Genomic DNA, 27,520 nt, shown 5'->3' with positions numbered 1-27,520 from the left:
TTAGTACCCAAGTTGGTTGTATTGGTACCCTTTATTCTTACTTGTGTGTAGATTATTGGAGATGTAATACACCCCAATATCCAAGTGCTACATACCCCAATCCTCTTGGTTACATCAAAGTTGAGACAGTTGGTTTATCATTTCAAATAATTGTAATGGGTGATTCATCGGTGGTACCAAGTCATATCATTGGAAATTTCGCTAAAAATAATATGGAAGCACTGGTCGACTCTATCGCGATTCTATCAAGAATTCCATTGGCTCTAATTGGTCCAACAGAAATTAAATATGGAAAAATATCAATACAAGATTTTAATTCATCTCAATATGATAATTCATATATTTACCTCCCATTGGTAAAGGGGGAACATAATATAGATGACAACGAAATTAATAAAATAATTAACTACTCCTCGAAACGATTTACAAAATAGGAAATTGTTGTTGGAGTTGTGTTGGTTATGTCAAAAAGTGTTTTATTGTTGATTTCTTAGTGGCCTTTGAGGGGGTCTTCTTTACGGGTTTCTTGGCTGCTGCTTCTGCTTTCTTGGCTGCAAGTTCGGATTCCCCTTTCACTCTGGCTGCATCTTCGGCCAAGAATTTTGCCCTTTCCTTGGCATCCTTCATTTTCTTTTTCTTTGCAGCTCTTAATTTGTCTTCCAATTCTTTTCCATAAGTGATAAAGATTTCATCACCCGGGTAAATATCTACGATAGCCTTGAAAACAAATGAAGTTTGAGATACCTGGAAGGAGTGTGCGTTAGGGGCGCTGACGATCGTCTCCCCTTCATGGAATTTGTCGAATCGGGGGCCCAATAGACAGTTGGCATAACGAGTGACACCTGATAAAAACTTGTTACCAGAATCGACAACTGCTGTAGTGGATTGGGTTTGCATGGCATACCCATTGATGGGGGTTGGGTCCTGTACATCACGAATCACACCAGAGTATTCCCCAATATCACTTCTTCCTCCTAGATCCAATGAACTTTCCCAATCGGCGATCTTTTCTTTCAACTTTTTCTTCTTTTGCTTTTCGGACAGTGTCTTTGGTACGATATCTTTGATGGTTGGACACTTTGGGGTCACATTCTCTTCGAGAGCTGGGAAGATAACCGTTGGTTTTTCGCGGGTACCACATCTTTTACAATTGCGACGCCCACATCTAGTAGCAAACAGACCAAGCCCCCCATCGATAATGGTGGATTGTTTGACCTTGAGGTGCATCTGTTCCTTAAGGTGTAATGTGCACAGAGTGGTGTGTTGGGACGGCAATTCACAATAGAGGCATGTTTGGGACCTTGGGATAACCTTGGTGTTGGTTGGGCCTTCGTTGAGTTTGCGGAAAAGGGTGGATCGACCGATGTCATATTGTTTCACCCAGTGTCGCATAAGGTTCCCTCTAAGCGCTTTTGGTATCTTGGGGGTATTGTGATAAATTCGGTGGATGCATTCCAAATCTCTGATTTCTAGTACCATTGTATAATTATGACTTTGAAAAATAAAAATTTTAACTCACATACCGAATTTTAATGTGAGCAGAGAGACTGAAATTAAATTTAAAAAAATTCAAATATTTTAATTGGAAAGAATGCCCGAGCCTTGGAATCAACACCAAACTACAAAATAAGCATCGGTCACATGGGGTTGTAATAGAATTTACAAAGAAAATATGGATATTATCTACCAAATCGATCGACCTTTCTCCCCATCGTCTGATGTGAGGGTTCCAAGAATGTATCGAGATCGAATCAAAGAAATTAAGAATCATCCAGATTTCGAATGTTATCACGACACAGTTGGCGTCATAGAGAGATGGTTTCCCCTAAATGGTAATGGTAAAATATCACCAATTTGTTCATTCACAAAAAAAATTATCCGTTCTCCAAATGTCATTGGTAAAAGTGGATTCAAAGACAGGCATTTAATTTCAAATGTTTTAAATCTACTTTGGTATTCATTGTACAAAGATTCATCAAGAAGCAGATGGATTCAAAAATATTTTTATTTAGAAATAATTAATAAAAGAATAAGACAATCATTATGATAAAGACCATTCGAGTTTATTTTAGAGGAACCACTCCCAGAAAACACTAGAAAATTCATTCCGTTCACCGGATGCCAGATTGACAGAGATATAGACACCATCTTTGTGTGTGATTCTAATCGCAAAACCATTGTTGAAATTGATTAATGAACATCTAGTTGTGTCTGATGACCGATAGCCATCGGTTATTTGATAACCAACAGAAGATGCACCGATTGCAGCTAAATTATATGGAGGTTGGAAGCGGGTGGGTAAAGATAAAACCCCGGTGGTCCCAATAAGTTGGCTCCCACCAGAATATGGACCAGTAAACCAAAATTTATCGAACCCTACTTTAACATAATTTCCAATTCTCATGCATCTGAGCTTTGATCCTACTAATGGGTTTGCGACACTTGCGTGAGTCATAGTAATATCAGACGAATAAACCTCGTAACTATCCAAAATAGTGGGGATGTAACTTGGAATGGAAGAGTTCATAAACCGGATGCCCTTTCCATAAACATCAAGAGACATATTATCTTGAGATGTGAGAAGTTTTGAATTTGTTTGAAGTGGCGATGTACCATTGGCACTCTTACTTTGGTATGTGATAGTAAATGGCAGAATAGTCATTGATGTCAAAGTGCTTACGTTTCCGGGTTGGTGTGATGCCCTTAAGGTTACGTTACCATTTGGATTCAAATCAACGTTCATTTTGATGATCAAATTCGGCTCTGGGATGTATACTTTAACTCTCTTGGTGACTGTGAACTGGGGTGTGTCGTAAAACGGGCGACTGATAGTGGCCAATACAATTTGACTAAACGAAGAGTTGTTCATCTGCAAGGTAATAGGAGAAACCGAAGAAAATGTGCGAAGATCTCCCACCCCATTTAATTTCCATTCAATGTTAAAAGTAGTGGTAGAATTTAAAGGTTTGGTCTCGATAAAAACATTTTCGACCAATGGTAAGGTCGGTGTTATAAGAGGAGATCCATCGGAGTTATAAACATTTTGACCAGCTGCCATATGCACACCGTCGGTTTGAAAGGTTACGCCCTTTGTATCTAAATTAACATTGGTGACATTGTTTACAACTGGTTGTAGTGGTGTACCATCACTGAGTAAGTAATTTTGACCAGCTGCTAATTTAGGACCTTGAGTAGTAAAGACAACACCCTCTGTATCTAAAGGAAGTGGTGCATTGTCGAGTGGTACCCCATCGGAGTCGTAGACGTTTTGACCTGCTAATAAATGAATACCATCTTGACCAAATACGACTCCTTTAGTATCTTGATAGACTGATCCATCTTGATTATAAATCTTTTGATTACTAGCTAGTACCGGGCCTTGAGTAGTAAACACCAATCCCTTTGTGTCAAGTGGTGGTTGAGATGAGCCATTGTTGATTGGTGTACCATCTGATTTATAGACATTTTGACCTGGTGCTAGATGAACACCATCTGTGTTGAAAGTAACTCCTTGTGTATTCAATGGTGGGGGGGAGTTGTTAATTGGGGTGCCATCAGAGTTGTAGACATTCTGATTCGTAGTAAGATGAATACCATCGGTTTGAAAGGTTACTCCCTTTGTATCTAGTGGTGTAGTACCGCCACCTCCTCCTGAGTTATAAACAGAACCATCACTGTTAAAGATCTTTTCATTCGCACCCAATACCAAACCACCCCCTGGGAAGCCGGTAGAAGTCTTTGGTTCAAACTTACACTCTGAACCATAGAATGGATAGGTCTTACCATTCTCCCATCTAACAATCTTACCGTCAGTAAGAACAATATCTTGATCAGGATACTGTGCTCCTAATTCTGTCATTATTAAAAAATTGATTATTTATTATATTATATTAAATTTAAAAATATATACATGTTGATAAAACTATTGTGATGTTTTGAGAAATATGAATTATTTTTTTGATTTCTTTTTTTTCTTAGCAAGTAGTTTTTCCATTGCTGGCGCAAATATTCTGCCAAGCGGTCATGCGCTTTCGCCATTTCAATCATTGATCCATATTGCTTTCTGGCACACTCGAAGACCTTCGTTCGTAATCCTCCACCAAAAATACTCGTGGCAATACCCGGGATCCTTTCAGAAGTTTCCTTGAGTCCTGGTAAATGAATGGAGAAATCACAATAGTATGTTGCCTTTGGGTCAGCTGGCCGATGCACCTTATCGACCACGAAGCCACGTGAACCTTGTTCCAATAAGCGCTTCAACAAGGGCCTTGCTTCTTTTGAATTCTTGTAAAAAGATGTTAAACGAGTAAGGGCGCTTGCATTTTTCTTTTGTGATTTGTTTTTTGGGGTTCCAACCCCTGATTTACCCTTACGCTGTTTGATGGGGGTTCTGTTCACTGCCTTATGTGGTGCACCTTTTGTCGTGTCATCATCAGAGTCCGATTGATCACTCTCTTCATCATCAGAGTCCGATTGATCACTCTCTTCATCTTCGGAGTCTGACGAATCTTCTACAACCGGTTTCTTTGCCAATGACTTCTTCTTTTTCTTTGGATGGTCCTCCTCCTCTTCTCCACTGTCTGATGATGACTCTTTGACCACTGACTTCTTTTCAGACGATGGTTTCTTCTTTGTTGTGATGGCCACCTTTGATATTTGAGTGTTGGGTTTCGTTTTCTTTTTTGGTTGCTCTACGATCTCTTCATCATCCCCATCCTGCTCGGGTGCGACGGGATGGTCCTTTCTCTTGTCGCCTCCATCTTTTTTGTTGCTTCTTTTGTTCTTCTCTTCTGTTTGTTGTGATGATGGTGACTCAATCTCCATAAGATCGGTGACTGATGTATCAAACCCTTCATCCATGGGTGGGGTATCAAAACTAGAATCACACATTGCACCATACTCGAGAGGTGGGGTTGGTTCGAGATGGCAAGAGTTATCTCCAAACAATTGGTCGTCGTTGCCACCAAATGATTCCGATGGTGGTGGACTGGCGACGGGTGGGTTCTCTGTGTCAGGGTGGTGGACCGTTGGATCTTGATCTGCGGTTGCTGTTTGTTGGTCGGATGGGAGGAATATGGTATTAAAATACATTGTGCGGTGGTCATCCGCAGTCATATCACCTCTGGGATTCGACAGGAGATATTTCTTGTAATCCTTGTAGGCACGTGAATAACTATCAGCAAATCCTCCCCACATAGAGTCGTTGGGGTCTATCGGTTGTTTGGCACCTCTGTGGTGGCAGTATGAGTTGAATAATCCCGCATTTGGTACTGATTTCTTGATTTGACCAAGTACTTTGCAGATATTTCCCGTTCTCGCTGGGACATCGGGTCGGGTGGGGATAAGACCAGAGGCAATGTCACGTTGTCGTTTTTCGCGTCGTTCTTGTGCTTCCTTTTCTTCTCTGGCCAATTGAAGCTTGTTTGCCTTTGTAGCTTTTTCTTTGTCCAGTTCTCCCCTTGATAGGCCATCTTTTCTTTTCTTTTCGGCCTCTCTTGCGTCTGATCTCGCTTTCTTGGCATTTTCCTTTTTCTCCGACTCCCTCTTTTGTTTTTCCAATTCCTTTATCTCTAAACGAGTTGGACCAGAACCTTCAGCTGTGGCCATCATCACGGTTTTCTTATGGGTCGGGTGACTGGAATTGATTTGTTTTGCTCGATGAGATTGATTGTGTCCGTTGTTGACTGTGGAGGTGGTTGTTGGTTCGTCATCAGAGTCGTCATCGGAGTCGTATTCAAGTGGGATCTTGTTTCTTTCGGCCGCTGCTTGTTTTTTTTTTTGTATCAATGCATTTAGGCGTGCAACCTGGATTTCAGCATCATCGTCATCACAATTGATATAGATCCCTTTGGACTCTGGTTTCTGTTTGGATCTTCCAACATATGTATCAAGGAGTTTTGTCGCTCCCATGAATCCAATACCAAAGTCAGTCAATCTTTTTTCGACTGCCTTATCTTTGAGCGGCTGCAAGAACACCCCTTTACGACCAATAGGCTTTTGTAAGCATCTAAACATTCGTTCTGCGTCATCGATAGAAACCGGAGACCAACTAACTCCTCTACGACCAAAAGGACCATATACCATCCTTATTGACTCTAACATGCCCCTTCTTTCTTTAGCGATTGGTACATCGGGATCGGGACCAGATATACTTTGAATTGCCCCCATGGGTGCACTGGATTCAGTGACGACATCCAAGAGAGTGGACAGACGGATTTGTCTCGAAATGATAAACAGAATATATGTAACAAATTGGATGATGGTGAATGCACCGACTAGATCGTGATTGAATATTTCTAGGGGGTCAAGGTCATCTATAGCGGAGATTGTAGAGCTGGTGAGTCGGTTGAAATAGGACACGATAGCCCCTTCGTTGAGTGTATCCTGGGGGACGGGGGTGGGGATCATTCAATGATTCTACCAATCTTGCCCAGTTGTAGTAGTTTTGTTTATCTTCAAACTTTTGAGCTCTATAGAAAATAATATCATATGTTTGAGTAAAGTAAAAAAAAAAAACAAAAACAGAAAAGTGATTGGGTGAATGTTGTATGAACGTACGTGTATGTGTGTTATCATGTTTGTTAAATTAAATATAAAATAATTGTTGTCTTGAGATGTTGACATTATGATTGTAAAGCTTGTGCGGGTTGCCATTATCTCTATTAACAGTCATATGACTCTCAACCTTCTCTTACTGCCATTCTATGTTACAACCGTCAAGATACCTGCTAATTCTATAAACTGCCAGTTCAACGTCTCCATCAACGCGCTACCAATTGATAATCCAGGGTCGTCACCCATTTACTTTTACTCCATCACACCGTCGTCACACCGACGCTGTTGTGTTAGAACTAGGACGTGCACGCGTGCGATCATAATATTTCCATACTGAAGAGTTGACTCTTTCTTGTAAAACATTGTTGTTCAAAGTCATCATCATTACTTCTCTCTGTAGTGTATCTTGTTGATAATTTATTGTTGTTCAAATTAACTAGTTACATTGCTTTGTTGTTGCATAATATATTGGTTGATTATAAAGTTGAATTGATTTTAATATTACTATTGATTCCTTTCCTCTCCATTCCATTCCTCAATTTGAACGATTAAACAAAAAAGCCTTTTGTTCAGGAGTGAAATCAAAGTTCTTTGGCAATGCAGCCTCCAACTACAGCAGGTCTAGCTCTAACCGTAGCAATGTATCTAATGACATTTGGATACTCTTCACTCCAACCAGGCACTCTAACAACATTTCTTGCCCATGGATAGATTGCAAAATCGGCAATAGTCATTTCATCACCAACAACATAACATTATGGGGATGTAGTACCAAATGGTGAACAACATTCAAAAGAATTTAAAAAGAATGTATCAATCAATTCAAAGGTTCCCTCTCTCAGAGATGATTCATTGGATATTGAAACTTGTAACATTCTTTTGTATCTTGCTGAAAAGTATGGTAGATTTATTCCAAATGATACCAAAGGTCGTTTTGATACTTTAAATTGGACTTTTTGGCAAACTAGTGGTCTTGTCTTTGTTTGTCATCATGATTTATAATTGATGAGAATTGAATCCATATTTACTCTGTCTTATTGTTGTCTTGTCATCTCGATACATTTCTATCTCTCTACCACTTGCGCTATCTACACTCATTAAATATTAAATAGGTTAAAATAGTTAATTTATTTTTAGAAATATATATTTTTATTGTATTTTATTATTTTTGAGAATTAATTATTAACTTTTAATATTTTGGATAGAAATCATAAAGGTTAAAAAAGTTAAAATACCGGAAAAAAATATTGGTTTGATTTTAGATTTTGGAATATTAAATTCATAATTTTAACTTTTCTAATATTAGTAAAGAACATAGCTCATAGAAAATGGATCGATGGAAAATGATTGATTGGAATCACAAGGTATTCCACTTCCATCACTATTTTGGATTATCAATTGTCCACTCAACAAACAACAGATTCTACATGGATGAATAAATAAAGCTGCAGAATGTTTTTGGTATGTACAAACTGTTACCATTTGAAGATTGGGAGGTCTAAATCTTTCAGGAATAAAAACATTAGTATATACTTCTGAAGCTGTAGTTTGCATTGTCAAGGTTGGAGGTGAATCAACACAGAGTGTAACCAGTTTACCAATTCTTACAAAATGTATTTGGTTGTATGAATAGACATATGAAACACAAAGTTGAAATATAACATGGATTGGATGATAAACGAGAATGCTTTAGTGAGAGTGGTTCTAGCAATTACAATATACCATACCCATTAGGCATTCTAATGATTTTTATTTATATAAAATAAAACCACGTTTTATTTATTTTTTTTGTAATAATATTTTTTTCTTTTGGTCTGATAAAAGAACCATTCCTCAGCAGCAGCAGTGTTATGCATTCTTTCTGATACATTTTATTGTCACTTTATCAAGTTATTTGTTACTAATTGTTCCCTTTATCGCATTTTACACATATCATATTTCTATAATCAATATCACCCTTTTTTTGTTCATTTGGAATAACTGTACGGCTATTCATTGTTATAAAATATTCATCCAGCTTACCTCTACATCATCAAAAACAAATATAGCTCCTTTTCCATCAACAATAGTAGATATGACGGAACCAAAAATAGGTAGGTTCTTGCGAGCGACAAGCATCCACATGGTTAAAGCCTTTCCTGCTTACCTTTTTCTTACTTTCTTTCATAATATAAAACCATTAAGGTATTGAAGAATTTTTGAATACGAAAAAGCGAGAATGGAATATAGAACTCAATGTCCCAGAAATCACTAGCAAACTTGCTACAAACGCATTCAATCCCGAAAGTATCAAAAGCGATGCCTGTACTCCAGATTTATTAGTTAGTATTGGAATACCTGCTATGATAGCCGCAGAGTTGAAGCGGTTCTACTCCCCTGCACCTGGTAATTAAAAAAATTAAATACTAATTTTTAATAGTATTCATCGTGACAGATTTAATAGATATTAACTCTTTTTCCACTTTTAACAGCCATCGTCGTCCCCTCACAAGGTAAGATACCTCATCCAACCAACACAATCATCCGTCACATCTTTTTATTTTTACGGTTAAATTACATTTGACCTTCTTCAACCAATCACCATCATTCAAATCTAGTCATTTTGTTTTGCTTTGTTTGTTTGATTCACACACCTATCTTTACATATCATTGACCCCTTGTGTTCATTCATATTTATAATCCTTTTATCTGAACCAAATACCATGGTCCATTCACCAAGCAACACCTCTTTATCACTCTACATCCACTACTTTTGTCAAATACCTAATTGGTGCATCAACCGATCCCCAGCATCAGATCTAGTCATTTTGTTTGTTTGTTCTCATTACCTTCACTTGCATCATTGTTGTTGGTCAATCCATCTCCAACCATTCCTAAATATCAACCAATCACATTAATATCACTGGACACTCAAAACCTCTACCTTTTATTAGTTTGGTTCACTCACCCATCCAGTTAACTACACTTCCTTTATCCATCAGATAATTAAAAATCACTATCATTGCTCCTCTTTTTACACCATTTCTTTTGATTATCTTTTTGTTTTCATTACCAATCAATGCACCACCCATCTCTTTAACCACTTGCTATTGTCGAACCAACCAAACAAGCCGCACCTCTCATTATCACTCTGCATCCTTTTATCACCCATCTCTTTTTCCATCTTATCCACTCCTTTTATCAAACATACCTAATTGGTTCATCAACCAGTCACCATCACCAAAATCTAGTCATTTTGTTTTTCTTTGTTTGTTTGATTCACACACCTATCCTTTGTCTATTTGCAGACAAATTACTTATCATTGTTTGTTCTTCATCGCTATTTTTCCATTTACAGTTATTCCATTGAACGAAATGTTTGATATGATGGCAACATTTGTTAAAGAAGTGGGATCTACTCCAATGTTTTCTGGCAATCAAGAGTTACAAAAAACAGTCTCAAGATTCAGGGAAATATCAAATCCCTACCGCCGAAATCAGAGTGCACCAAAGCCATCATCTCAAACTCCAAAGGCCGGAGAGGACTCTCTCTCTGGCCACAGTTTTCTATTCAGAATCGGCACCCTCCACCTCAACGACCACAACGACCACAACATCTCCAAATGAACAATATCCTTCCACAATTCCAAACAACCAATCTGCAAGTACAACAACAACAACATCATCGACGCGTGGACCACAGTTAACAATCTTGAGACAGCCAACAGTCTATGCATATAGTTCTCCGGTTCCATCCCCTTCCTCATCGGAAACAGGTCATATATTGTTAAACTTGAACAAACCTTTAAACAAACAAACAATCCAACCAAATCAACTCCCATCCATTCCTATCCAACAAAATCAAACCCCACTTCCAGGCTCCTGCCAATATTCTAAAGGTTGCAGAAAGAAATGTAAGGGATTTAAACCAAAGAAACTGAACCCAAAGATGTGCACATGCGACCACAAGAGATCTCACCACAAATTGTCTGTATCTACAAATTAATTTAATCAATAAACACCAAGGGTTGATATTCAACGTTTAATATTATTGTTAGGGTTGTATCAAAATCTATCAATAAGAAAGAAATATAAATGGGTAAACACGCAGTAGCACACAAGACCATGGTGGTTTGAAATTAGAATTATGTTTATTTGATTTTGACTATCCAGAGGATTGCGGTTATGTTGCATCAACCCGACCAATCAATAATACAAATTTATAAATCAAATTCCAAAATACAAAATGTATGTATGATACACATTGGGCAAGAATAGTCCCTTTTATTATTTCAAGAGGTCGATCAATGGTTGGTACTATCATGTTTCCAAATATAGAACACATCAAAAGAGTACACACTGATGATTTAAAGAATTATCATTTCAACAAAAGGAAGGGCAAACCTGACAATGTAAAATTAGGTAATGATATTGGGAATATATCATTTGAAGGATACAATCAAAATGCAACCATACACAAATTAAAAAAGGTAGAGGGATTTAATTAAAATATTGATAAATATTAATATTTTAAATTTTGCAATGTTGCAGGAATGAATCATAGTTGCGGTGTTGCGGTAATGTTACCGATTTACCGCAGGACTGAATTATACTTGTGGTGATTCTCTATTTTGAGTACGTATAGAGAATGATTTTTATTAAAGTGTTTGGTTTGAATAAATAATCTGGATCAATTTCATCTATTAAATCTTTTAATTGTTTCATAAAATCATCGGTTGGTTCTAGGCCAAATGAATCGTAATACTCTACTGATTTATCTTTATCTGCGTCAATGTATACTGCCACCCAATGACTTCCTGGTTTGTTGTGAGGATCCAAATTCATAATAAATGACATCTTGCTTTTTGGTTCCAATAAATTTAATTGATCACTTGCTATTACTCTTTCAAATCCCTTCCTATGATATGGTTTCATTATTCTTTCAATTTCGCTATCATAAAGACCTTGGTTTGATCTTCCACTACCAATCTTTTGTTTTCTTTTTAAATCTTGAGAAAATGATACAATTAAATCAATGACACTAATTCTTTGATTCTTTACCATGTCTTTTAATTCATTTCCTAAATTTGTAGATAGTTTAGTAGAGGACATTGTTGAATTTAAATACTCTTTTACCAAATCATTTGTAGCTGTTAGATTTTTCCAATAGATTCTTTTCTTTTATTTCATTTTGCATGTCTATGATTGATTGTAATTGTTCATCTATATGTCTTGTATTTTCATACTTGCCTTCCAATTCTTGTATTCTCTTTTCTGTCAACTTTTGATTGTAAAGTATTTCCATTGATCTATCATCTTTTTCTTGTCTTCTCTTTAATTTCTCTTCCTTTGCTTCAAACAACATTGACAACCTCTTTTCCAATTGATCAAATCTATCATTTTCTTTTTTTATTATTGGTATCTCTTGTTTTACTTGTTGATCATTTGTTAAATCGATTATCTTTTTCTTTGTTTCTTTATCCAATTCTTGTTGATTCTTGAGTACAGACTCTCTAAAGTTGGCATCCTGTATTGATTTAATCATTGCAACTTCATTTGAATTTGACCAAGACAGGGCTGCTTTCTTTAGAGAGTTGTTGTTTCCTCTCATCTCTAATCAACTTTCTAATCAACTTTTTATCATTCTTTTTTGATCTAATGTATACTTTGTCTATACCATGCTGTATGTATCGTCTTCCTCTCTTATCTTTTTTTAATCTTAATGGTCTATGCTTTTGTTTCTTACCTCCAATCATCTTGTATTATTATACAATATAATTATATTTAAAACTTCATAATCATTTTATTCTTTATTATATCTGTTTCTTTAATACTAGGTTGTTTTATCTCTTTCTCTACAACTTGATCATTTAAAATTAAATTATTTTTTGTTGACAACAAGTGTAAACATTTCTATGAGAGATTCCATTATTCATTTGTTTTTTATCCGGTTGGAAGAGGATTAAATACTTTTGAATTGATAGAAGATAATCAATCAACTATGATTTCTATTCCTGTTGGTAATTATTCAAGAAAATCATTACAAGACACATTGGAAAAGCAATTAAATATCAATCTGACTTTGATTTTATTCAAACATAATGACATCTCATATTTGGTAAGAGAATATATAAATTATTTATTGGTAAAGGAAAAAGAGTCATTAACAGTTGTTGATGAAATTTAATTTATATAGAATATATAGAATTAAAAAAATGTAACAAGCAATTTCAAATCAATTTGATTATCGACAAATGGTTGGATCAGGACCACAATATGAATACACTCGAGTATATCCTCAAGCTGGGGCAACTCAAACAACAGTTTATCAAGGAGGAAATGACACTATAGTTGAAATACCACCAACCAAAGCATTCAATTTAAGTAGGTCATGGTTTCAATTTACATTTACATTGCCTGCAACCAATGGAAAGTTTGGATTTGTATTTACTGATTTTACACCTTTATTCCATTCTTTAGACAGATACAGGTATTTACAAGAGGTGGTACATATTTAATGGATCATACAAACTTTCATTTACATTCTAAAATGGTGACCAAAATCAACAAAAAATTTAAAGATACACTCAACACATACAACTCTGCAGTAAATACAGGAAATCTTATATTCCTTGTTATTCTTGAAACACTTTGGTAAATATGAATCCAAGATATGATGGCGCTTCATGTGATAGAGCTTTTACTGAACCAGACTATTTATCTTCAGGCTTTGCAGAATACAACAGTTAATTTAAATGTAACCATTCCATTTCAACGAATTATATGAATCCATTCTATCGTTGGACAAGGATATTATGTTGAATGAAACATTATTGGTTAGATTTGTTTGGTCAGAATTACCAAATATTGGTTTTGGTGCAGATGCCTCTCTTACTCCTCAAACAAACCCAGTTGCTTTAACAGCTCCTGTTGGACCCAATGTACAAGGTATGGAAATACATTTAGCAGTTGAAAAGAGATTTGATATTATTCAAAATTTACAACAAAAGATTGCAAGCTCAGAAGGTTTCTCTTTACTTATTCCTTATTGTTACACTACAACATCATCACTTACAGGTACAAATCAGCCAGTATCATTAAGATTAAATAGACTAAATGGAATTACTTTGGAAAGAATTTATCATAGTTTATTTGTTGCTGCTTCAGTTTGCAAACTCTGCCATCTACAACAACGACGTGGCTTCAACAAATTTGGAACATTTCTATACCAATATTAATAATACTAGGAGAATGCAGCATGATTATTACCCAGGTTTAAATGATGATTATAAAGCATTGCGAGACAAATTGATAGATTCAACAATTCAAACACCAAATATTCACAACTATAATTGGTGTTGGTTGGATAGATTTGATGATGGATCATTTGGGTTTGCTAGATGAAAATATAGTTTCTGGAATTGATTTAAATCTAGGAGAGGTTAAATGGGATTTTATTGCATTTTCATCAATCAACTGTGGTATGTAAAAGAAGATTAGTTATTACTTCAAATGGATTGACTAATGTAAATATTATTTATTGATTATTAAATAATATAGGAAAATGAAATTCAACAAACAGACAATTATTAAAACAATCCCAATTGGTGGTATCATTCCTGGTGATCATGGAGGGTTGATGGTTCAAATTAATTTGGATTTTGTTCCAGATCTTATTACATTAAAACTCTATAGTTTAGATGGAACACTTCATATTGGGGATGTGTACACAATTAGAACTTCATTGATTAGTGACAACAACCTTTTTCCTTTTCAAAAATATCCACCACAAATTGTAATTTATATTTTACAAATGTGGAGCCATTCAAGGAGCTTATTATTTTGAATGTGTGGATCAAAACAACAATAACATTTATGACATTTACAAGTATTTATGATGACAAGGCAAATATATTGGAAGCATTTATTAAAAGTTTACAAGTAAAACCAAATGAAAATCGTAGATCATTAATATTGACCAATAATACTGTGGCAGAGAATTCATCATCAAAAAAAGAAGTAGCACCAGATTATTTAATTATTTTTGATGATTTATCAAATGAATTAAAAGATCCAAGTATTACCAAACCAATGAAGATTCAAAGACACTTTTCAGCCAAGATTATTCTTAGTACTCAAGCATGGAAAGACACTTCATCACATATTCGAAAAGGTAATTTGGATTATGTTTTGCAATTTAAAAGTGGACAAATCAATTGAATCAAATGAAATGAAAACAAATACAAATACTCCACAATCGGGTGCAAGTACTAATAATGGAAACAGGTGGAACAACAACAGTAAATAAATGGAAAGGTTAGCATGCAATTACTGGATATTGCCAACATAGAGTGTGAATCTCTTGAAACAAACAAAATTACTGGAGAAACAATCAATATTGTTGCAACAAACAAAATTACAGGAGAGACAATCAATATTGCACCAACCAAATCATTATTTATCAATGAGCCATCGGTAAAAACAACTCAGATATCACCATTGGATTTCTATGAATATTTTACACACTGGATTCAATTTAAATACAATATATCTGGAGGATCATTCGTCTATTCCATGAATCAAATCCACATTGTGAGAATTGGGAAACTAGTTACTATGTGTTGACTCGCCTCCAACATTTACAATGCGAGCAACAGCTCAAGCTTCAGAAGTATACACTGATGTCATTATGCCTAAAAGATTTAGACCTCCCAATCTTCAAATGGTAACAGTTTGTACATCCAAAAACAAACTCCAACTTTATTTATCCATCCATGTCGAATCTGTTGCATGTTGGATGGTCAGTTGATAATCCAAAATAGTGATAGAAGTGGAATACCTTGTGATGCAACCAATCTTTTTCCATCGATCCATTTTCGATGAGCTATGTTCTTTCATCAAGAGCTTTTAATATTGATCAATATCATGGTGAATCTTTAGTTCCTTTAGCTGACAAGTAAAATGTACATGTTGAAGCAGATGGTAATGTTTGTAAACAATGATTGTGCTGTCAAAGAGATAAATAAATTAGAGTTAATTTGGTTATCTTTAATTTGCTTTTTTAGGATTGATTAATAGTTTAAATCATAATCTTTATGATTTAAATATTTATTGTGAATTATTTGTTTCTGCTGTTGGTTTAAGGATATGATGAGCATAACGAGCACTGGGGATAGACGTTAGACATTCTTTAATAAATTGGCCATAGGTGAGATTGGTCAAGAGCTTTAAATCATCAATTTTCTCCTCTTTTCTTCTTCTAATTCCTTTATCAATAGTGTTTAACAAAACGACAAGGCCCAAGTCTTCGAGTGATTCGGCAATATAGTTTTTCTTGTTTTTGCACATTTCTCAAGTCTGACATGACATCCTTTGATTCTTGGACTTGGAAGGCATACTGGACCGCAACCTCTTGAATACTGTTATCGGCACACTGGACAATAGCAATCCACATAAAGTCTATTAGAGTAACAGTAAATTTAATAATGTTTTACTAATTATATATAAAAGTATGATGATTACATAAAAAGATATTCTATATAAATTCACACAATAGAATCAGTGGTACTAATTCTAAATTTAAATATAATATTATATATTATCCTCAATACAGATTTGACAGAGTAGCGCTATTACAAGCGACAATACCAAAATCATTATTGAATCTTGTAACATTCTTTTGTATCTTGCTGAAAAGTATGCTAAATTTATTCCAAATGTTACTCAAGGTCGTTTTGATACTTTAAATTGGACTTTTTGGCAAACTAGTGGTCTTGTATGTTAAAAGATAAAATATAATAATTTATTATTTTGTTAATTTTCAATTTTTCTATTTGTTTAGGGACCAAACTTTGGTAATATGAATTATTTCAATATATTTGCAGAGACCAAGGTACCATTGGCAATTGAAAGATTTACAAATGAAACTCATAGACTTTTCAATGTTTTAAACAAGAGATTGGATGGTAGAGATTATGTTGTTGGTGATGAAATGACTATTGCCGATTTTGCAATCTATCCATGGGCAAGAAATGTTGTTAGAGTGCCTGGTTGGAGTGAAGAGTTTCCAAATGTCATTAGATACATTGCTACGGTTAGAGCTAGACCTGCTGTAAAGGAGTTTGAAGAGTTGGAGGCTGCATTGCCAAAGAACTTTGATTTCACTCCTGAACAAAAGGCTTTTTTGTTTAATTTTTCAAATTAAAGGAATGGAATGGAGAGGAAAGGAATCAATCTATTTAATAAATCATGGTAATTTATTAAATCAAATTTATTTATTGATTTATTTATTTATTCTCTACACTATGGAGATCTGGCGTGTACTTTGGGTTAAACTGTAAAAGACGATTTATATATTATAAATCGTTCCAACTTTTAGCATGCCAGATCACAATGGATAAGATTCGCTGATTGTAATTTGGAAGGGATAACCCATTATAGATGATGGTGTTATATATCAAGACTAACCTAAACCTACTAGTGGAGACAATGTTAATATTGATGCAAAGAGTTGAACTCTGATTCTTTTGATGGTAGATCTTTTTGTGTGGTGATTGAATACATAATGTATTCAACGACCATCTTTACCAATGAAAGAGGTTTCTTGCTTGGTCTTTGTTTTGATCCATAATATCATATTCAGTTGGGTTCCAACCTTTTGAATGATGTTATCGGCATAATTATTATTTAAGTTTATTTAAATAAAATTTGTAGGAGCTTGAAGATTTTGAAGCAAAATTTTGACAAATAATGTGTGTATCTTTATTGATTACAATGACCATGTAAGAGAAGAATGTCAATATTTGCTCTTGTATGTACACTTTCAACAATTACAATCAACTTACTTTTTCTTACTTTTAGGTGTTGTTGATTATAATTGACAACAAAATATGATTGGTATAGTGGATTGCAAAAGTAACTTTATGATAGAGAACGAAACAACCAAACAAATTGTCAACTACTATCGACTTTCCAAAGAACAGAGGATCAAGAAGATCAACACGAGAATAAGGAGGGACAACAACAACGATTAACTTGTTGCTGTTCTGGTCTTCAATCCAAACTTGTTCCTATCACTTCTATTCTCGCATCTTCTTTGACTTGTTCTTAAATAGCTGTATCTTCTTCCAGTCTTGCTATGACTGTACTTGCTCCTTTCATTGATTGTTATGTTGTAGTAGTAGTAGTTAATCGTTGGACTCTTGGTTATTCAAACAGTAAAGTGTACGCTCGAGTAAATGGAAGATAGAGAGAGAGAGAATGTCTCGTCACCGGTCCAACAAACGACGGCAACAACCGACGGCAACAAACGACGGCAACAAACGACGGCAACAAACGAGGGCAACAAACGAGGGCAACAAAAAGTTTTTTGCTCTACTGAGATTCGAACTCAGATGACTGGATTCAAAGTCCAGGATACTAACCCTTATATGATAGAGCAATGAATGATGCTCCAAAATATTTTCTCAACTTTATACTCCCATCTCTCGTGTGAAAATTGGGGCATGGCGTAGCAAGTGAGTCGGGAGTGTGTTACCCCGGGAACGTAAAGGTTCGAATCCTGCCCTCGAACTTACCTTTGGCGCCAACGTTTAACTTGACCACAATTGGGGGGATTGAGGAGAAAAACCATCCGACTCTAGGGATCTAGAGACAGGACACCCCCACGGAAGGATGACCGGGTTAGTTTCCCCTTCTCAGTAGGAGATTGGGTAGCCAGACTGCAACAAGTAACGGGAAGGTAGTGGAGGACATACTGGGCCGTCGCGATAGAAAGCCATCTGACATCTCAAATACAATATGCAACACGTAAAGACGAGTGTCCACAATGGGGAGTAAATCGGCGCGAGAGTTGAGAGCGGCAGTCGGTCTTGGACGCACCCAAGGCTTAAGGTTTCACCGCAAGTATGGTAATTTCGGAGTTGGTGCCATATTTGGGTCCAACTACAACCATCCTACTGTCTACAAGATCGCACTACCTAGTCATTTGGAGAGGTACAAGACTCTGCGTACACTACATCTATAATCGATCACCTCAACCTCATTCTTCACATCCTCCTCAACACCTTCATCTTCTTCTATTCTCTCTTCATCTATCAATAATAATATTAATAATATAATAATTTACTAAATAATAATAACATAGAATAATTATATAACACAATATTACAGCCAAAAGTGCTGAGAAAAAAAAAAAAAAAAAAAAAAAAAAAAAAAGCGATATCTTTAACCAATTTATTTTTAGAACAAGCAACAACCCAAAACAATCCAACATGCTTGACACTATACAATAAGATACATGATCAACGTCCATATAACATGTATCATAGACATGGACAACCCCCAGAACAAATTAACTTTAATTCTTCTCGAGATAATCTTTATTTCTTGCTGGTCAATTAAAATGTATAATTAATAAAACTTTGTAACTTCTGAGTACTACTCTTCCCGATAGGAGAGAACAGGAAAAGAATTACTTTAAAAAAAAAAACTCGTGTGAAAATTTTCTTGAGATAATCTTTATTTCTTGCTGGTCAATTAAAAAGTATAATTAATAAAACTTTGTAACTTCTGAGTACTACTCTTCCCGATAGGAGGAACAGGTAAAGAATTACTTTAAAAAAAAAAAAAAATCTCCACGTCTAATTTCATATTTAAATTCTCCATATACTCAAGTACCATATCTTTTTCTAATAAAGAGGATAAAACCACCTTCTACACTAAAGATACGTTCGTCATAATATTCAAAGATATTTGGACTAGTCTCACATCATTATCATCTAACTATTATCAATAAAGACTGGATAGACTGGGGACTAGCCACGTCTGTGTGGCGACGTGGTACAAGGTGGAGAATTTACTCATTTCCCCACATATCTCTACCGACTATTTATTACTGGCTTACTGTTTTCTATAATTATTTAATTGCTTGAATGTTTATTTATTTGCATCCATATCAACAGGTTTGGAAGGGAAGCCAAGTACATGACCGGCATAACGAGCACGGGGGATAGAATTGAGACATTCTTTAATAAATTCGTCATAGGTAAGTTTAGAGAGGTACACTGCAATGTCTCCGTCCCTGATTCCACTGTCAATAGTCTTTAAGCTAGATAGCACACCCAATATTTCGAGTGACTCAATTATGTGTACACCCTTGTTTTTGGTCATGTTGTCTCGGAACGTGTCAAACTTTGATCCTCGGTCCGAACCAGTTATGATCAAAGTTTTGTCCTTGACCGGTACATAGCAGAGGTCCGGCAAGTAGTGAGGGTTTCGAAGTTCAGACATGACATCCTTTGATTCTTGAACCTGAATGACGGCTTCCATGACAAATTCTAGAGTCGTATTGTTCAGACATTGAACAATGCCAATCCACATGAAATCTATCGAGTTTGGCAAGAGTCTTGTTTCGTACTGTGGGAACATGGGGTACGTCTTTAAGAGCCAAAGAGATCTTGGGTCGACAATTAATACCACATCCAATACGTTTCTTTTTCCATTCTCAAGTAGAGCGGGGGGTTGCGGAGGAGGATTTACCTCAAAGTAGAGTTCACGACCAGCCAGGTAACCAGATGGTGTGAGTCTCATAAAGCCTCCTTGATCATAGTTGATGAATCGTTCTTTGAGGATCAATCCATTAAAGACTACCTCCCAGATTGCCTTGTTCCATTCCTTCTTCACTTTCCTATTTCAATTGTTCCATTCCTTTCATTTCCTTTGTTTCTAATTGTTCCTTATTTCCTATTGTTTCTATTTGTTCCTGTCGTTTCATTTCCTTTCTTTTCCTTTATTCTGGTTCTTTCTAATTGTTTCCTTTCTATTCCTTTCCTTTGTTTCCTTTCCTTTCCTTTCCTTTATTTCCTTTCTATTCCTTTCCTTTATTTCTAATTGTTCCTTTATTTCCCTTCCTTTCTTTCTTTTCCTTTCCTTTCCTTTCCTTTATTTTCCTTTCCTTTCCACTCTCTTTCATTTCATTTCCTTTCCTTTCCTATCCTATCCTATCCTTTCCACTCTCTTTCATTTCATTTCCTTTCCTTTCCACTCTTTCATTTCCTTTCCACTCTCTTTCCTTTCTTTTCCTTTATTTGTTGTTTGTTTATTTACTTATTTATTTATTTGCTTGTTTTTCTATCCCTCAACTATTTCTTTATTTGTTTATTTGTTTATTTATTTGTTTATTTGTTTGTTTAATTGTTTGTTTATTTTTCTATTGTTTCTAATTGTTTCCTTTCCCTTTATTTCTTTCATTTCATTCAAAGTCTAAATTACTATTTTTGATTGAATTATAATTATTATTTGATTTATTTATTTATTATTATTCAATTAGATGATTTGTATCAATCAATCTTTAAGCCTTGAGACCACTGAAGAATTCACTCATCTTGCGTTGAATGTCTTCCTTGGCGCTATTGGCAGTTTCCAATTCACGCTTGGTCTTTTCGTGGTCACGTTGAGCCTTGTCGATGGAATCCTTGAGGAGGGTAATTTCAGAGAGGAGTTTACGATTCTCGGTTTCAAGGGTGAGACGTCCTTGTTGTTCGTCGGATTGCTCCTTCTTGGCCTTACGGAGGTCGGTTTCGAGTTTCTCAGTGGTGAGGGTATCACGAGAGATGGTCTTTTCAACTTCTCCGTATTTCTTTTTCAACTCCTTCAATTCGGTTTCAACCTTTTTGACGTCCTTTAATGCCTTGTTCTTGGACTTTTGTTCAGAGTCGACTTGAGCAGTGAGAGCGTCGATTTCAGATTCGAGACGTTTACGAGAACGGTCAGCGTTGGTACGGGCAATGACTTCCTCTTCGAGACGACCCTTGACTTCGATGACTTCACGTTGGAGGTTGTTCTTGAGGTCTTCGGCAGATTCCTTGGCGTCGATTTCCTTTTGGAGGTTACGTTGAGCTTCCTCGAGGTCGAGTTCTTGGAGACGACGGGCATTCTCGGCTTCAGAGCGGGATTCGTCGGCGTCTTCGATTTGTTCACGGAGGTCTTCGAGTTCACCTTCGAGGGCGCGCTTTTCCTTTTCCAAACGCATCTTGTACTTGCCTTCGTCGTCAATGGTGGCACGGAGGTCTTCGATTTGTCCTTCGAGGGCCTTTTTGGACTTCTCGTACGAGAGACGGTCGGCTTCGGCGGCGTCAACCTTGGCACGGAGCTCGTCGATTTGGTCTTCGAGTTTGGCAGCTCCGACGGCAGTACGAGTCTTGGTGGCAGATTCGTCAATCAATTGACCCTTGGTGTCCTTGAGATCCTTGACTTGCTTCTTGAGATCCTTTTCGGCACGAATACGGTTCTTGGTTTCAGCATCCAAACGAGCAGAGAGGTCTTCATTTTCAGATTCAATTCTCTTCTTGGCACGTTCAGATTCGTTACGAGCCTTCTTTTCAGATTCAAAGTCCTTTTTGAGTTGGTCGTTGATTTCTTGGTTCTTTTTCTTAAAGTCTTCGAGTTGAACGTTGTTTTCAACTTCGGAATCCAATTTCTTACGAACCTCTTCCAATTCCAATTCCTTCTTTCTCTTGATATCTTCGAGTTCACCACGAGCTTCTTCTTCTTCTTCGAGGGAGGCCTTGACTTCTTCGAGTTCAACTTCGAGAGCTCTCTTGGCCTTGACATGCTTGTCCTTGGCGAGGACTTCATCTTCAAGTTGTTCACGGACTTCGTCAATTTCAGCTTGGAGTGACTTGATCTTCTTGTCGGATGCGTTCAAAGCAGAGCGTTCAGTGTCGAGTTGAGAACGGAGTTCGTCAACTTCAGCCCAGACAGTCTTGCGGAGTTCAGACTCGGCGGCGGCAGAACTACCCTCTTCTTGAGCACGCTTTTCAGCAAGGGTTTGTTCGAGCTTCTTCTTGGCCTTTTCAGCCTTGCTACGGGCCTTGCTCTCGGCATCGAGTGAGGTCTTGAGGTCGACGAGATCAGATTCGAGTTTCTTCTTTTGACGGTCAATGTTGGCAGAGTTTCTTTCGGCTTCTTCTACCTTGGCTTCGAGTTCAGAGAATACCTTGCGAGTATTTTTCTTGTCTTCTTCAGCCTTTACACGACTGTCGGTTTCACGATCAAGACGGGCGCGTAAATCTTCTATTTCTTGTTCCTTCTTTCTGATTTGTTCAACATTGACGGTACCAGACTTGTCTTCGAGCATATCTTCCAATTCAGATACACGAATTTCAGATTCCTTGGCTTTCTTTTCGGCCTTGAGCTTGGCAGCATTGGCAGAGTCGATTTCATCTTTCAATGCGTCAAGAGCAGCTTCAGCAGCCTTTTTAGCCTTGGCGGCATTATTAGACTTGTCATCAGCTTCTTCAACGATTGAACGGAGTTCAGAGAGTTCTTCATTGAGACGTTTGAGTTGGACGTATTGTTCGGAAGAGATGTTCTTTTGGTCATCGGCTTCAGCACGGACTGAACGATAGTCGGCTTCAACCTTTTTAAGATTCTTTTCGGCCTTTACTCTCTTTTCGACTTCTTCTTCGAGGGTCTTGGTAGCTTCTTCCAATTCATATTCGGCTTTCTTCTTGGCACGTTCAGCACGGTCGAGGTTTCCTTCAGCTTCATCGGCAAGAGTACGAAGTTCATCATTCTTTGCTTGGAGTGATTTGTTTTGTTCGGTTGCCTTGTCACGTGATGAAACAATATCAGCAAATTGACGTTTTAGCTCGTCCATCTCGGCTTCACGCTTTGATTTGGATTCATTGACAGATTTCTTTGCATTGATTTCTTCTTCAACTTGTTCCTTTAGACTGGCGATTTCCTTTTCCAAGTCTGATTTCTTCTTTTCATTCAATTCACGTTGTTTCTTTTCTTCTTCAAGTTGTTCGTTAACATGTTTGATTTCATTTTCAAGAGCTAAACGTTTCTTGTCCAATGCTTGCTTGGCTTTAGTTTCTTGTTCCAATTCCAATTTGAGATTATTGAAATTTGATTCAAGTTGTTTACCATTTGAATCTGAATTGAGTTTGGCAGAATTTGATTCATCCAATTGTTGTTTAACTTCAGATAATTGTTGTTCAAGTTGTTTACGAGTCTTGTCCAAGTTTTGCTTTGAATTACTTTCTTGACCGAGTTGTTGTTTAACATCTTCAAGTTCATTTTCCAATTTCTTCTTGGCCTTTTCAACATTGGCACGATTTTGAAGTTCAGCTTCAAGTTCACCTTGTAATCTTGATACTTCTCCTTCAAGTGTAAGTTTAATCTTTTCCAACTTACTAATGGTTGATTGGAGTTCAGAGATTTGGGAACGAAGAGCTTCGAGGTCAGTCTCTTGTTTAACCTTGAGGTCATAGAGAGATTTCTTTTCACCACCGGCATTATCCAATTGATCCTTCATTTCTTCCAACATTTCTTCAAGAGCCTTTTTCTTTTTGTCCAAAGTATCACGTTGTTTCTTTTCTTCTTCAAGTTCATTGTTGACGGCTGATAATTGACCTTCAACAGCTTTCTTGGCTTTTTCAACATTTGAACGATTGGCAACTTCAGAGGTAAACTTTTCATTGAGATCGTTAAATTCACCTTGTAATTTCTTGTTGGCAGTTTCTTGAGCTAGCTTGGCATTGGTTTCAGCTTCCAATTGATCTTGAACAAGTTTTAATTCTTCTTCCAATTTCTTCTTTTGACGTAAGAGTTCAGCCTTGTCCTTGCTCTCACCATCCAATTTACTGGCAAGATCTTCAATTTCACCTTGAAGACGAAGACGAGTCTTTTCAAGAGCACCCTTGTTGTTGGATTCAGTTGCAAAACTATCAGTCAATTCTTCAACTTCCTTTTGGAGTTCATTCTTGATCTTTTCAAGACGATTGATACTATCTTGTTGACCATCATTAACCTTTTTCATTTCCTCCAATTCCTCTTCATACTTTTTCTTTAACTTTTCCAATCCAACACGTAACTTTTGTTCTTCAGCCAAATCTTCTTCCAAATCTCTTGATTTATCTTCAGCTGCCTTCTTTTGTAATTGTAAATTTTCAATTGATAATTTCTTTTCTTCTAATTCCCTAAAGAGTAGGAAAAAATAAAATAAAAATTAATATTTGTATACTTTTTAATTTTGATTTCTATTTTTCTATTTCTTACATTTCCAAATCATCAACTTTAATTTGAAGTTCACGTTTTTCAGATTCTAAACTATCCTTTGAATCATATAAGGCCTTGAGATTTTCCTTTTCATTCTTTAATTGACGTTGAAGATCATGAACATTTGATTCAGTTTCCTTTAATGTCTTTTCAGCCTTTTGTTTGGCGAGATTAGTTTCATTAAGGTTGTTTTTGAGTTCAGTGATTTCATGTTCCTTTTCCTTGATTTCCTTTTCAAAGTTGCGACGCTTGAGGAGTGGTCTTGCCTTTGAGAATAACTTCCACCATGGCCAGTTCTTGAATTCCAACCAAGCACGGAGATTTTGTTGGATGATACGAGCGGCAACAGTGTGTTCACGAGCTTGCTTGTATGCCTTACGGGCAATCCAAGCACGACAGGCAGCTTGAATAGACTTGATGATTTCGGAAATACGTTGTTCACGTGCTTCTTCAATACGAGCCAATTGACCAGCACGGAAGAAAATCTTGGTCAAACCAAATCTGAATTGTTCAGCTTCAATGTTTAGGTGCTTGAGAACAGCTTCAGTAGCACGTTGACTATCTTCAGCATCACGTGGAACATTTGGTGCCAAGAGATAATAACGTTTGACGAAATCGGCATAGATTACACGATTAGGGAAACCTTTACGAGTAATACGAATACCTTCGAGGACACCATTACAACGAAGTTGTTCGAGGACGACCTTATCTTCAAGTTTGGCTGGGAGTTGTTTGTTGTTTGGAATGATACAACGAACAAAGTGTGGGTTGGTAGTTTGGAGGGTGGCCATCAAACTAGCTAATTGTTCCTTGTATTGAGAGGCAACAGTGACAAAATTGGCACCCTTTTTAGCACGAGAGGCAATTTGTGGGTCGTTGAACAACTTGACAACCAATTGATCTTGAGATTCCTTGAAACAGAGTTCGAGATCTTGTTGGAGTGGATCCTTGTTCTTTTCCAACCATTCATTGATTTCATACATGACTTGACCGGCATAATGAGTAATTCCAAACTCGGTCTTACTGAAACGTGGCTCTTCATACTTGGGATGCTTCTTTGAAAAGTGAGTGTGGAACTTGCCAATGAGGGTGGCATCGGTGGCATTTGGGAACACAGATTGTTCATCGAGGAGAGCGAGGACACCTGGTGGTTGACGACCATCGATCAAGTCAATGGTAGCTTGACTGTCCAAACCAAAGTCAATAAAAGTCCAGTTGATCTTTTCATTTTCATACTCGATTTGTTCGAGGGTAAACATGTGATGATTAAAGAATTGTTGGAGCTTTTCGTTGGTGTAATTGATACACAATTGTTCGAAACTGTTGACCTTGAAGATTTCAAAACCAGAGATATCGAGCACACCGATAAAGTAGGCCTTGCGTTCTTGACACAACACTTGGTTGATCTTTTTGACCAACCAGAGGAACAAACGACCATAGAGGGCCTTGACAAGAGCGTCACGGGAGGAACTGGCCTTTTCTGGGGTGAGATGAGTGGCGACGAGGTCACGACCGGCCAAGATACGTGGTTCAATGAGAGCCTTTTCGAGGACCGATGGGTTGACTTGGAGAAGAGTGGCAACAACGTTGAGAGCATTCTTGTCCTTGAGGATGGCTCCTTCACCGGTTCCCTTGTCAAATCTAAGGTTACCAAGATGGAGGACGGCAGAGACGACCTTGAGGATAGAGATTTGTTCATCACCAGAGAATCCCATGATGGTCATGGCATTACGAGTGAGCTTGTACTCTTCAACATCAGAGGTACCCTTAATGTCGATACATCCAGACTTGTTCAAATAGGTGAATGACTCTGGACCCGAGAGGAAGAGTTGCTTCTTTTCTTCAGATGAAGCACCAGCCAATAATTGGTAGAAAATGTGGTAGTTACGTTCATTTTCAGCTTGGTAGACAACTCTAGACTTTTCAAGCAAATAAGATTGAATAGAAGCACCACTGATAAAACCGGCAGAGGTGAATTGAATCTCGATAAACTTTCCAAAACGGGAAGAGTTGTTGTTACGGTTGGTCTTGGCGTTACCAAAGGCTTCGAGAATTGGATTGGCTTGGAGAATTTGTTGTTCCAAAAGACCTCCGGCAGTACGACCAGCAACGGCAGCCAAATATTGGATAACCTTTTTGGTGTTTTCAGTCTTTCCGGCACCAGATTCACCAGTAATCAAAAGAGATTGATTACGACGATCTTCCAACATACTACGATAAGCTCCGTCAGAAATGGCAAAAATGTGTGGGGCTACCTCATTCTTTCTACGTCCCTTGAAAATATCAACCATCTCTTGAGTATAAATTGGAATTCTCTTGAATGGATTTACTACTACTAAAAATAATCCAGAATATGTCTAAAGTAAAAGAAAAAGAGTAAATAAATATTAATAAAATATTATTATTTTTTTTGTTTTTTGTTTTCCTATTTTTTCTTACATAGATTAAATCTTGAGCATAACGAACACGCATGTTATGGAAAACGGCAGGTTCATTGAGGTAAGAGAGTTCAGACATATCTTCAACACCATCAAACTTTACTGGATTACGTTGGTTGGCATCATCCTTTTTGACAGTGTGTTCTTCACCGTTGGTGGTCTTGTAGACATAAGAGTCGGCAGTTTCCTTGACAATTTCAGCACAGTCATAGGTGTCCTTTTCCTTTGGGTCTGGGTTGTACCAAACATAACGCTTGTCAGAAGCGGCCAACTTGAAAAGGTTATCTTCTCCTTGACGTACCTTTAAATACTTCCAATAATCTGATTTACGATCATTAATTGGATTCATTTTTTTTTACAAATTTTTTTTTAATCTATAAAGAAAAAAAAAATAAAAATAAAAAGAAAAATAGTTAGTTTTCTTTCTTTTTTCAATCTCAAAGTTTTTGAAAAATATATAATATTACATATGTTACAATGTG

The 27,520-nt window shown here is 36.7% G+C and overlaps 10 protein-coding genes across 10 annotated transcripts; 3 read left to right on the top strand and 7 right to left on the bottom strand.

Moving 5' to 3' along the window:
- Positions 1-459: 459 nt before the first annotated feature.
- Positions 460-1,227, bottom strand: DFA_03731 (uncharacterized protein; the record flags this gene model as incomplete). Its single annotated transcript, XM_004357012.1, has 1 exon — positions 460-1,227. One exon carries the CDS (start codon positions 1,225-1,227, stop codon positions 460-462), a length of 768 nt encoding a protein of 255 aa, XP_004357067.1.
- Positions 1,228-2,068: 841 nt separating this feature from the next.
- DFA_03730 (uncharacterized protein) lies at positions 2,069-6,801 on the bottom strand (the record flags this gene model as incomplete). Its single annotated transcript, XM_004357011.1, has 4 exons — positions 2,069-2,623; positions 3,041-3,852; positions 4,110-6,368; positions 6,726-6,801. The coding sequence occupies 4 exons, from the start codon at positions 6,799-6,801 to the stop codon at positions 2,069-2,071; spliced, it is 3,702 nt and encodes a 1,233-aa protein (XP_004357066.1).
- Positions 6,802-7,136: 335 nt separating this feature from the next.
- On the bottom strand, positions 7,137-7,289 carry DFA_03729 (uncharacterized protein; the record flags this gene model as incomplete). Its single annotated transcript, XM_004357010.1, has 1 exon — positions 7,137-7,289. One exon carries the CDS (start codon positions 7,287-7,289, stop codon positions 7,137-7,139), a length of 153 nt encoding a protein of 50 aa, XP_004357065.1.
- A 74-nt stretch (positions 7,290-7,363) lies between these two features.
- On the top strand, positions 7,364-11,042 carry DFA_03728 (uncharacterized protein; the record flags this gene model as incomplete). The annotated part of the gene is made up of 5 exons (XM_004357009.1): positions 7,364-7,451; positions 8,067-8,168; positions 8,740-8,940; positions 10,110-10,320; positions 10,832-11,042. 5 exons carry the CDS (start codon positions 7,364-7,366, stop codon positions 11,040-11,042), a joined length of 813 nt encoding a protein of 270 aa, XP_004357064.1.
- A 118-nt stretch (positions 11,043-11,160) lies between these two features.
- On the bottom strand, positions 11,161-12,290 carry DFA_03727 (uncharacterized protein; the record flags this gene model as incomplete). Its single annotated transcript, XM_004357008.1, has 3 exons — positions 11,161-11,707; positions 11,781-12,147; positions 12,212-12,290. The coding sequence occupies 3 exons, from the start codon at positions 12,288-12,290 to the stop codon at positions 11,161-11,163; spliced, it is 993 nt and encodes a 330-aa protein (XP_004357063.1).
- Positions 12,291-13,194: 904 nt separating this feature from the next.
- On the top strand, positions 13,195-13,284 carry DFA_03726 (uncharacterized protein; the record flags this gene model as incomplete). The annotated part of the gene is made up of 1 exon (XM_004357007.1): positions 13,195-13,284. The coding sequence occupies one exon, from the start codon at positions 13,195-13,197 to the stop codon at positions 13,282-13,284; it is 90 nt and encodes a 29-aa protein (XP_004357062.1).
- A 65-nt stretch (positions 13,285-13,349) lies between these two features.
- On the top strand, positions 13,350-17,644 carry DFA_03725 (putative glutathione S transferase; the record flags this gene model as incomplete). Its single annotated transcript, XM_004357006.1, has 9 exons — positions 13,350-13,625; positions 13,702-13,925; positions 14,095-14,329; positions 14,356-14,707; positions 14,739-14,834; positions 14,957-15,126; positions 16,157-16,309; positions 16,376-16,719; positions 17,464-17,644. 9 exons carry the CDS (start codon positions 13,350-13,352, stop codon positions 17,642-17,644), a joined length of 2,031 nt encoding a protein of 676 aa, XP_004357061.1.
- Positions 17,645-18,230: 586 nt separating this feature from the next.
- Positions 18,231-18,847, bottom strand: DFA_03724 (uncharacterized protein; the record flags this gene model as incomplete). The annotated part of the gene is made up of 3 exons (XM_004357005.1): positions 18,231-18,314; positions 18,547-18,626; positions 18,823-18,847. The coding sequence occupies 3 exons, from the start codon at positions 18,845-18,847 to the stop codon at positions 18,231-18,233; spliced, it is 189 nt and encodes a 62-aa protein (XP_004357060.1).
- Positions 18,848-19,470: 623 nt separating this feature from the next.
- DFA_03723 (uncharacterized protein) lies at positions 19,471-20,586 on the bottom strand (the record flags this gene model as incomplete). The annotated part of the gene is made up of 2 exons (XM_004357004.1): positions 19,471-20,221; positions 20,579-20,586. The coding sequence occupies 2 exons, from the start codon at positions 20,584-20,586 to the stop codon at positions 19,471-19,473; spliced, it is 759 nt and encodes a 252-aa protein (XP_004357059.1).
- Positions 20,587-20,884: 298 nt separating this feature from the next.
- On the bottom strand, positions 20,885-27,387 carry mhcA (myosin II heavy chain; the record flags this gene model as incomplete). The annotated part of the gene is made up of 3 exons (XM_004357003.1): positions 20,885-24,521; positions 24,601-26,957; positions 27,040-27,387. The coding sequence occupies 3 exons, from the start codon at positions 27,385-27,387 to the stop codon at positions 20,885-20,887; spliced, it is 6,342 nt and encodes a 2,113-aa protein (XP_004357058.1).
- Between the last annotated feature and the right edge of the window lie 133 nt (positions 27,388-27,520).

This window comes from Cavenderia fasciculata, assembly GCF_000203815.1.
Source record: "Cavenderia fasciculata unplaced genomic scaffold Scf_Dfasci-G-b-285a01.f1-5, whole genome shotgun sequence".
NCBI classification, from domain to species: domain Eukaryota; phylum Evosea; class Eumycetozoa; order Acytosteliales; family Cavenderiaceae; genus Cavenderia; species Cavenderia fasciculata.
Note: the sequence above shows the minus strand (reverse complement) of the source record. Positions and strands in the feature narration are given on the sequence as shown.